This window comes from Saccoglossus kowalevskii, chromosome 3, assembly GCF_978046115.1.
Source record: "Saccoglossus kowalevskii chromosome 3, keSacKowa6.1, whole genome shotgun sequence".
In the NCBI taxonomy this organism is placed as follows: domain Eukaryota; kingdom Metazoa; phylum Hemichordata; class Enteropneusta; family Harrimaniidae; genus Saccoglossus; species Saccoglossus kowalevskii.
This window is the reverse complement of record NC_140643.1, coordinates 24,022,889-24,034,603: the sequence shown is the minus strand read 5'-3', so window position 1 is coordinate 24,034,603 and position 11,715 is coordinate 24,022,889. Positions and strand designations below refer to the sequence as shown.

The following is an 11,715-nucleotide window of genomic DNA, read 5'->3' as shown; positions in this document are numbered from 1 at the left end:
CTACTTTGTACAATTCATAGTTTCTTTACACGAAATGCGATTTAACAGATATATTACAATAGGGAACATCAAAATACATTAATAGTGTAAACGTTGTAGCTAATAGTGTTACATATTTCATATTTATTATTCAACAACCATGGTCTTTATTGCGTATTTTCTTTTCAACAACACACGCAGCACTATCCGCATGGTGGTAAAGATAAAACGGCCACATACAATGATTTAAAAGTACCTAACTATTTGTCACCACCGTGAGTGCAACTCAAAGGGTATAGCGCCACCAAGCGATCAATTCAAATATAATTACACGTCAATGTGTGGGTTTATTGATTTTTGTTTCGTCCAGGTTGTTGCCGCGGTGGTATTACAAGTCATTGGTCATGTGATCGAAATTACCCATATGGCATCATTCACGTCTCACTTCGACGCTGTATAACACACACATACGGTGTAGAGCGTTTTCGTGCTTTTACGCTACCATACACAGACCGATTACGTTGCTGACATAAATAAGGTATGTAGTTTTGGGAAGCTGAGCAAATATGAAAGTTACATTGCCATTTACATTATTCCCAGGATTTCTTTGTAAGTCAGTGTCAGAGGGGATTTCCCGGGTTATTACCCACTATTAATTGGAATTGTAGTCATGCATGTCTCGCTGAGGCATGAGTCCGATAACTGTTTTGGTTTCAAAGCCAGCAAGTACAGTACAAATAGTGAACTAACTGGGATATTTATCAATATTCATTTTGTAATAAGCCATATAGACCTCATGTATGATAAAGTACGAGCGGACGTTTTAGATTAAATGACGACTAATTCACCCCTTTCAATGTGAACACGTACTGAAACTCCAGATTGACCCTTGGACCCTTGATTACAATAACAATAATATATATATATATATATATTCCAGATCGTCACGGGCGTTTGGTCACCATGGAAACGATGACAGATACAGTTCCAGTAAGGGGTATTTCTAAAAAGCGCAACAATCGGGTCGACAGTCAACGACGTAAACCAGACAAGACTGAGAATCAAAATTGGTAAAAATGCTAAAGATCATAAATATATTGTTTTAGTTCTTTTAAAGTAGGCATACTTTTTTCATTCCTGGGGGGGGGGGACTTGCTAGTATCTTATAATAGTGATTGGCCGTATGTCCGTTTTATGGCATTTTTAGGCAACAAAAACAATGTGAAAAATTGCAAAATATGTGATGTAGTGTGGTGCGGTGCAATATATTGACATTCATCGATGCACTTACATTAAAGTAGCGTGAAGGGAAATTTTTACTTCTTTCTTGATTTTTCAAAAATTGAAAAAAAACGGTTACTTTAGTCCTTGATACATCATCCCGGGTTTTCAAAAGATCGAAATTGCGAAATAACGTTGCTCAAATTAGTGTTTTAAAACGCTAGCAGAAAATACTACAGCTGCCGATTCGTGGATATTTGCATAATGTTTATCTTTGGGAGGGTTTAAATGATAACATCTTATCTGCATACTCTGTTGTTGACGATTCTGATATAACGGGTGATAAGCTTCCTGACGTAAACAATCCTTGTTTATCTAACGTCCATTGTCAGCATTATTTCCAGTCGAGACTTCGTCAGAGAAACATGGTCATACAGTACTCATTTCAGCCAACCTTCCACGTTATAATCGCGTTTCTTTCGCTCGCTCGCTCATTGAAAACACCGACCGCTCATCCAAACACTGATCACTGGCACATAAGTGGTCGAAATGGTGGTTTTGATAGTGAAGTCTGAACATACAACCGCTCTTCAAATGGAAATCACAAGTATGAGGTTTGACCTGGGCGCGACTTGCACTGATTACCGCTGGTGACTCATTCGATACCTTCCAATAACATGACAATTACATAATTAAAGCTTGGAAACGTCTCAGTTTCAGTCAAAGTCGCCATCTTTGTTTATATGAGACCCATATATCTCGCACATGCGCAGCGCGACGACTACCGCGCTTTAACTATTATTAGATTCTGAACGACACTTCAAATCTATAAGCTGTATGACACTTGTAGCGTGGAAGCAACTGAACTGGGACCTCTTGTTACGTATGTTGGGTGTTTGTTCTAGATGTAATATTTTATTTTAATGAGACAGTTACGTGAAAAAAAACATAGGTAACTCCTTTTGACAAAGCAGAGAAACGAGGAAATGTTAATGATTTATTTCAAAAATAACGATACCAATACCACGTCGGTCCACAAGTAAGGTAAAATTTGACATCAAATTTTCAAAATTAAGTCACGATCAGTGAATGAGCTCGGTCTATACGTACCGTAAAACTATTCCCACTGAAAAACTATTTCGACTAAAAACTGCCACATGCCCTGAAAAAATCGAACAGAGCTTGACATGTATGAATAATTTATTGGGCTTCAAAAAAAAACGTGTAAAATTTAGTTATTCACACGGGGCTGAAAATAATCGACCCTACTCGGTTTACTTTATTTCACAACTTGCAAAAAAACTGATTCGCCGTTGACTCTAATGTATCTCAGGCCATTTCTTTTCTCTTTGAACAGAGGTCAAATCCCATCCGTTTGTCAAAATATACCGATGTTTTTCAGTGAATAATTTTGAAGCCTGTCACAGCACAAACAACTATGTGAATCGACACCACGAACAGCTCTAGCTCTGTTGTAGTTTTGCGATGTAAAATAAAATACATATTATACAATAATAATACTTAATTATTTGGGGTTTCAGCCCACAAATTACGGGACATGATCCCCATGAATTATGGTCAATGCTTGTCCTCTCCCGGACGTCGGGATCGACGCCCGTCCTAAACTCAGTATGAAGAAACCAACGGGGATCGATATTCCAAACAAATTATTGGGACACGGTCGACAGACTTTCCAAACAATCAAAATCATCAACGAAAGACGATATTTTTCTAGATATTTACAAACATACTGTCATGACAAACATAGGTAAATTTAACAAATACACAAAGGTGTACTATATTAGGTTTTATTTTAGGCTATTTTCTTTCATTCAGCCCACGCACGGAACTGCTATCTAGCTTCATCGTCCTTCAGTTTGTCTTCGCCTCGGAGGAAAACAACAATAATTATACAAAACACATAACGAAGACTCAATCAGGAAAGAAAACCCAGACAAGTATTTCGTACTTGTGTTGAAATACATTTTGTATTTCACGTCAGAATATTGTTTAAAATAAAATATTTATTCCAAGACAAATCGAGGTCAAATGGTCGGATTGCGTGCATATAATTATAGATAGTTAAAACAAAACGTATTTGAACCTTTGTCGGCTGTTCAATATCTATAAAAAACAGAAAGACACTTATAAAACAATGTGAACCTCGGAAATTGTTGGGGTTTGCGCGGTCGAAAATCAAGCGGAAATTGTCCGGCTGAATTCAACAAGCGGTCCCAAAAGCGAGAAAAAAAAGGCGATTGAAAAGCGGAAGCGGGTGGGAGGTTGTGCGAAATGAGTACTGTAACTTTGCGCAACTTTCTTTAAAATCGTTTTATTTTCCAAGTCAATATTCCATTTTACTAATACCATTTTTTCTAACGCAATGGCGAGGAAAAGAAAAAAAGCATTGACAGACGAGGCAAAGAAAACTGAAATCTGCCACTGAGTGATGCAGAATGGTTCGAAAATGACGATGAGGTTGAACTATCCACATCCACGCGAAAAATGTTACGACTACTTGACCTATTACGACAACGATATATATGATATAGAAAATCTGTTGCTCATCGACATCAGCCAAATAAACAAAGTAATCGTTTCCGTTTACACAGAGAGCGTGTGCCCATCTAATTTTCCGTTGACACTGCCGTTTTAGTTTCTATCCTCAGCAGTGGTTTCAATCCATTCACACAGCTTTGCGTTTTTTCTCTTACAAAATAATATACACGTTTTTGTGGAGTTTAAAGTAATAAATTTAGTCATTACAAATTATACTCGCTAATGACGAAGGGAGAACGTGACATCGATATAGTAGTGTCAAAAACAGTGAAAAATGTAATCTTCATACTAATTTTGCATAACGAAATTGGTAATCGCTCTGTTATCTACTGTAAGCTCTACGGGTTATTCCGTAACTGATATATATTTACCCAGCATTTTGTATTTTTTCAACAATAATTCACGAGCAATAATTAAAGAAGGGACTGTTTTTCAAACATTATCAGAGACACTTGAAGGATTAGCTTGTTTGTAAACTGTCAGCGTATACAGTGGGATAGTAATGTTTGTCAGAGGATTATCCCTCGTTGTTCATGTGCATAACAATGGAAACCCGAACGTTCCTGGAGTACAGACTCAAATGCCAGCAGTTTTCTTCATTTTTCACGCTCGAGCTTGAAATTATTCTATGATATCAGTGGTTAATATTTTTGGCCATTTTTATTGTATATCTATAATTATGCAGCAAATCTACAGTGTTTTATTATTCAAAACTGTTTTTCGCGTTTTTGGGACTCACAACTCATTGGGACCGCCGCCAAATCAGTTGCGCTCGGACAAGGACATTCAAATTCGCACTTAACGTTCACAAGACAATAGTTGTGTGAAATATGTCTGGGTTTTATAAGGAAATGTTTTGTCACAGAATAATAGTCTGTTAAAGGTGCCAAGTATGAAACAATTAGGGAACAAAAAACAAATCAGAGACGCATTTCAATGGACTTGATTACAGACAATGCCTTGCGCAAATTTCACCCGGTAATTCTGCACTGTACTCTCGCAATCGCGGACTTAGTCATTTTACAAGGTTTTCCATTTTTGTGATTACATAAACATTGACTCTCCAGTTTGTGCGAACTTATTCCTCTATACTTAGGCTTTTGAAATATATACGCTAAATTACGGTTCTGAATGAGACAATAGACAGAGAATGCTTTAATCAAAACGTCATCAAACCCTTCTCGCTACAATCGAGGGTTATACTTGTACACACAAAGGAAAGATTATGATGACAATATATCATATGATATGATATTCATTGTGATTTTTACGTTTCAATAACAGTGCTTGTAGCGATGAAGTGGATACCATATGTAATTACAACATGGAACATCCACGGAGGGGATGCGCAATAATCATCAATAACAAAAATTTCGAAAATATGGAACAGCGTAACGGAACGGAAGTGGATGCACACAGTCTGAAAACAACATTAGACAAGCTGGCATTTGACGTGGATGAACACACCGACTTGAGTAAAGATGACATGGTGGACATTATTAAGACAAGTAAATTGTGTTTTTATATTATAAATTTGGATTTAAATATATTAAAATAACTCATTAATACGGATTATTGTTCAATATTGTGATTTATTCCATTACAATTTATGTTCGATTAATTTAGTATCACAGACTGATCACAGGGATTGCGATTGTTTAGTGATCGCTATTTTAAGCCACGGTGATGATGGAATAGTTCATGGTACAGATGGAGAGAGTGTGGCTATTGAAAGCTTAACAGAATATTTCCATGGAGACAGATGTCCAAGTCTTGTTGGGAAGCCCAAACTGTTCTTTATCCAGGTAACATAATTTATTTAACTTATTTAACTATTAATTAAAACTTATTTAGTTATATTGCCTAGAAGTACAATACGTTTATGGAAATTTTCATGGGAAATAAGGAAGTTGTTTTGTTAATTGTAGTCATGTCGAGGTCACAAGAGTGACGATGGGGTGCCTTTCGAGTCAGACGGATCAGAGGTACCAGACTCGTGTACTAAGCACCAACAACGTATCCCACGAACAGCCGATATACTGGTATTCTACAGTACCGTGCAAGGTAAAACAATCGTAAACAGACCCCAAAACAACTAACTTCATACAGCCTGATTGATCTAAATTGTTTGAGGTCAATTGAGAGTTCAAACTGTGATGTTTTCCAATTTACTTTTTGTTCAGGCGGATCTAATCATCAAGATCGACCCTCTGATATGCACTAAAGTCTCCTTTACACTACACCAATAGTGTAAAGGTCGAAATCAAAGATTTACTTAAATGACACATACCATGTAATGTGCTTCCTCGCTCAAATACTCTAACGCATCTATTAATCACCATTCAGTTGTTATTTCCCCACAAAACCAAAATCATATGTACTTTTTTGTACAAACCGAACAGTTCATATCATATAAGAGTTGGTAATATTGTCAAATATTAAAAAAAGAAGAACAATAAAAAACATATCAATTGTTTTTTGACTTTGTTTTGGAATTGTTTTTGTGTTATTTGTTTTTGACAATGGGGTTTACGTTTATGCATTATATGCAATATCTAGACAATTTTAACTCGTGATCTACATAAGAAGTCACATTTAATATTAAATACACCATTACGTCACATTCTTTTTATTCCTAGGCTACTACTCATGGAGAGACCCAGTACACGGTTCGTGGTTCATTCAGTCCCTAAGTCACGTGTTACAGAAGTACAGTCAAACTAGGTCCATGCAAGATATGCTGACCATTGTGACCAACCGTGTAGCTTCACTGTACGAGACCAGTAACAAACAGAAAAAATATGATAAAAAGAAACAAGTTCCTTCAATGATTACTACATTGACAAAACGATTATACTTTCACCAAAAAAGTAAGTCTATGCCATTTGAGGACATATCGTTTATATATTTTTGTTCAGGAGCAGACCATTTGAAGCGTGTTGTTGGTGACTGAATTCTGTGTTTGTATTCGATTGACATCTATATGCAATGGTACATTCGTTTGGGAAGTATATATATAACTGCTCCTGGAAATGATACATGTTATTTTTTTTATCAGGGAAATTAATATTTATAATATTAGCCCAGTAACAATTGCAATACATATACCATAACTAGTATGTGCACTATGTTAGTAGCATTGTGCAGAAGATATATGATACCTGGTTGATTTCTCCACAGGAGGGGTTATGTGGCAACTGTTCGTTAAAGACCTAAATAATAAAACTACAGTTATAGACATTACTAAGGTACGTCATACTAATTAAACTTGTAGCTCGCCTGTATGAACGCTAATAAGATATACATAGTAAATGTTGTTGTCAAATCGAATTCTCAATGGCACAGTTCAATTCAATTCAGAAGGCACAGTGTGTTTATTACGGCATTTAGTGGTTTATCTGTGATATATTTGATTGGTTAATATTTTTCATGATCATTTTGAAGAAACTGTGTGTGCTATATATGTGTATAGTGTAGTGTTAGAAGTTACACATTCTATGCATGTTCCAAACTATCACTAATCTCCGTCAGTAATTTTTCACAAGTCTGTGTGTTGTTAATGACTTATATCACCTTCAATTGATTTCAGGATGCAACCATTGACGAGCTTATGGATAAAATAAGTAAGGCCGTTGGAATACACTGTGAAGAGTTGCTTGTTATATGTGGTACAAAGCAACTTGCATATGGCCTTGGAGAACATTTAAGTGATTACAATATACAAAATGAGAGCACGTTAATTGTGGTAATGCGTTTAAAAGGAGGCTAAATGTGCCAGAAATGGAAATGTATCAATCAAAAAACTTTGAATGGACAATATTTACATTTAGACTTTGAAAAATATTATACACTTCTTCATGATACACTCAATTTGAATAACAAACAATGCGAGACCAAAGCGAAACACTTGCTATTCTGCGTCAAGTCTTTCCTACCATCAAAGTTAGATGTTAGGTAGTGACTAAATTGCCTTCCTGGCAAAATATCATATAAATGCATGTATGTTCATTAGTTCTGTTTAAATTTATAATTGATAATAAAATATTAATACAGTTTATTTGGTAAATGTTCTCGACCAGTTTCGAATTTGATATTGTTTATGTTTTGATTATTTTGAAAGACTAAAGAAATACCACTATTCTTCTGTTGAGAAAATGAGTTTATCTTTAAATTACAAAAGTTGAACTTATGGCTGAAAGTTTAGAACATGGTAGCATACATGTATCGGTGCCAATTATGCATAAAAATGGTTGTCATGGCAACATAAGTGAAAATATGCATATTTGTGTTTTTCTACCAAATAATAAAATTTCCTTATATTGTACAAATTTATTGATGTTCTGTTGACAACACAAAAAGTTTCATTCTATTTTTAACGACTAAACTAACGATTTAAATTGTTTTACGTTTTTGACAATATCTTCACTTTATCTTTATTTGTACTATAATAACTTCCATTATTATAAATCATATACATGAGTAATATGCACATCGAACATTTTAACTAATTCACATCAGTATTTCTCGTATTATAGATCACAACAGTGGATATGATGTCACACTTTACCTACAATCCTTTGCTAAATAATCAAGATGTCGGATTTCATAAACTGATGAAAAGTTGATATAAGAAACTGTAAATTGCATTTATGGAGCAATTTCTTTAGAGAGCATTATGTTTTTTGGCTTGAAATATTGGGTAATATTTTTATATTGATTTTTGTTGCATTTCCAGCAAATAGTTCCCAAACAATGATAAATCTATGGGATTGGATATACCTTTCAGCTGGCTTCACATGCATAGTTCAAGCCTGCCTAACCGGTGCTTATACCAGGATTTAGTTACAGCACCTAGACGGTCTGTGGTTACAGCTTCATGTTCCTAGTAATCGCACGAAATTGACATTACAATAGAAAATAAAAGACTGGCACTCCCATGCAATTATTAGCAAGTGAAATTCCTTGGATTGAAACATAGATTTTGAAGTTACTGATGTAGGCAATGAATAACTTCAAGTTGGCATAAAAACGAGGTAGTTTATTTATAATCAGTTTACGTTCGTTGTCATATAATTTGTTTATTTCAATTTCTCCTGAAGTCAAATAGAATACACTGGTGAAAGGATGTTTTGGGGATGTAGTGTATATGGAGGGGTAAGGATGGGTGTCATATAATTTGTTTATTTCCAACTCTCGTGAAGTCACATAGAATTTCACTTAATTTATTTTCGCTGAAAAGATTTCAAGCATTACGCGTGGATCGTGTGTCAAGTCTCAATAGAGTATGAGGGAAATGGCATTTTCACTGGAATTTATAAATTAGCGGAAAAACATTTTCAGTGAAAAGTATTCATATTATTACATATGTACTGCAGTATATTTTGATTCGTCCCTGAAATCAAAATTGGTATTTCCACACCCCATATGCAAATGAGGTCAAACAGAGTAGAAATAAACAATATTTAGAAGTACCATATTTTACGCTTGGGGTACATGAATATACTTGCCGAGTGAAATGAAATTTGAACAACAGTGATGGTACTTTTAGGCAGTCACTTATTTTGACTAAAACTAATTTGCATATCAACCATGGAATAATGTTTTCGGTATTTTCACGGTCAATATGCAAATGAACATGGTATTGGCGATCCGCTCCACTAGGACTGCACTTAAAATAACTTTTGTGTGTGTGATTTCCAGTTTTTTCACGATTTAATTCCTTTTTTTTGGCTTGGCCGATTTCGCTCAAACTTGGCAGGTAGATCACACCTTCATCCTACTATTAGGAAAAATTGGAAAAAAAATGTTGGTCCACCGTTGCTATAGCAACAGCCAAAAAAACTGATTTTTGGATAGCTTCGCGCCAAATGTATCTCCTCCTACAAATTTAGGATACAACACCTCAGACATAGCTCATTCTACTCAGCTTGAGTGGGGGCACAAGTTACTATTTGAATCTTTTTTCATTAATTTTCCATAAACTTGACACCAAAGTTTGGGTAACTGTTCACAAGTAATGGTTTTTTAACTCTTCTGTTTTTTGTTTTTTTTTGCCTGGGCCGATTTGGTTCAAACTTGGCAAGCAAGTCACACCATTACTCTAGTTAGGTTGTAAAATCTGAAAACAAATTCTGGCCCACCGTTTCCATGGCAACAGCTAAAAACAGATTTTGTGAATACCTTCGCGCCAAATGTATCTCACTAAACATTTCTATGATAAAACAGCACGGACGTAGCTCATTCTACTCAGCTTGAGTGTGGGCAAAAATTACTGTTTTTTATATCTATTTTCATTACCGAGAAAATTAACCCTGACGTTGGGGCAACTTTTCACCAGCAACGGCTTTTAACTGCTCTGTATTTTTTTTTGTCTTGGCTGATTTTGTTTATACTTGACAGGCAGGTCGTGCCATCACTAATTGGAAAAACAACCCTGGTCTACCGCTACCATGGCAACAGCTAACAACTTTTTTGAACACTTTTGCCCAATTTTTTTCCCTTCTACTAGTCTTGTAATAGCAGTGTTCAAATGATCATGCCTTTTATTTTGACTACGTTACACACCGGTAAAAGATCACCAGTGCCACATTGTTACACTGTATCAATGTAATTTCAACGCAACTTTGAATGAAATGTAAATGCTGCCTCCAATCTAGAAATTACTATCGCAAAACGGTTGGAAATTATAAATTTAACAGCAGAATACGCCCTAGCAATAAAATAAAATGATTCTAAAGACTAAATGTTTTTTTGCGAACTTCGTATATGGTGCCCAGTTTTAGTTAGTTATTCAGTTTTAGTTTTAGTTAGCTTCATGTTGCTTGTTTTTTTATCTTTTCTTTCTGAGCGGAGCGCCAAACAGCCTACCGGCTTGTTTCCACTGGCAACCGAACTATTTTTATTTTGTAAACAAATTTTCGTCTGCTATTTTTATCCGGTTCAAATCGTTCAGCAACATTTTTGGCATAATAGGTGTACATCACATGGAATACTACGATTGTAAGAACTTGATGTATGTTGGCCACCTAGAAACTGAGTTTTATAAACCCTGAAGGTCTCTCGAAAAGTCCCAACATCAAAGTACCAGGTTTCTGCTGGCGACGTTGCGGCGTTACCCAGTTCCAAATAAAGATTATCAACGCCAAATGGGCAACATTTTAACCGGAAATCAAGATTCCTTCAATACACGGCTAGCAAGCAACATCACAAGCGAAGTTGTAGCGTGCAGCTCAGCGACGACCGCTGTCGACGGAAGTCATCCCATCAGTGGAGTACCGCACGGCATGTTTGCCAATCACAATTTGGTGGAGGAACTTGTAATTTCAATATAAATTTAAACTACGTATGACTGACTTCGAAACGCTCCACCGAGATCGGACAGCGCCCTATCGTGCCAATCCTTCACCATTGTATTCAAACGAATCACGTGGTGCGCTGTTACATTCTCATTCAAACCCGGGATTCATTGGGGGCGTTTCAGTAAAAAAACACCGCAAATCATGCAAATTCAACATTTTCAAACCAGTATACTAAAACAGAAATGTTCAGCGATGCAAAAGAAGGATAGATATAACTTTTCAGTACACACATCTCTGTTGATACTATTCCTCACATATTCTACTCCCAATTATTCCTTCATAAAATGGAATAGCCTCTTTCCAATAGAAATTTTGAATAAAATCACATGACAGACTGTTACATACTCTTCCACCGGTCTGGCAAACGTGTTTAATTTCCCAGTGGGAGTGAAAGTAGTTCGACTCTGCCATTAAAAAATAGGGGTGTTTTCAGCAAAAAACGAATAACACTGAAGTGAACACAATACACTGAATTTCGGAACAAATCTTGCATTAGTTACAGCAGCAGAATACCACAGAAATATCAGACGAAACATGAAAACACTATATATTGTATTTTGGCCTGAACCCTCTCTATTGCAATTCCAGAAATCACTCC

General features: G+C 35.8%; 1 protein-coding gene across 1 annotated transcript; it reads left to right on the top strand.

The window, feature by feature from the left end:
- Window positions 1-321: 321 nt before the first annotated feature.
- On the top strand, window positions 322-8,701 carry LOC100373033 (caspase-3-like). The gene is made up of 8 exons (XM_085496942.1): window positions 322-517; window positions 920-1,049; window positions 5,044-5,267; window positions 5,386-5,564; window positions 5,688-5,823; window positions 6,399-6,629; window positions 6,940-7,007; window positions 7,349-8,701. Exons 2-8 carry the CDS (start codon window positions 943-945, stop codon window positions 7,526-7,528), a joined length of 1,125 nt encoding a protein of 374 aa, XP_085353068.1. The 5' UTR covers window positions 322-517; window positions 920-942; the 3' UTR covers window positions 7,529-8,701.
- Window positions 8,702-11,715: the final 3,014 nt, after the last annotated feature.

Excerpts from the sequence above, each read along its gene's own strand:
- LOC100373033 (XM_085496942.1), top strand. The coding sequence starts at position 943 with ATGGAAACGATGACAGATACAGTTCCAGTAAGGGGTATTTCTAAAAAG. Across the intron at positions 5,824-6,398 it reads ATTCTACAGTACCGTGCAAG|GCTACTACTCATGGAGAGAC; the intron begins GTAAAACAATCG and ends TTTTATTCCTAG. Across the intron at positions 7,008-7,348 it reads CAGTTATAGACATTACTAAG|GATGCAACCATTGACGAGCT; the intron begins GTACGTCATACT and ends AATTGATTTCAG.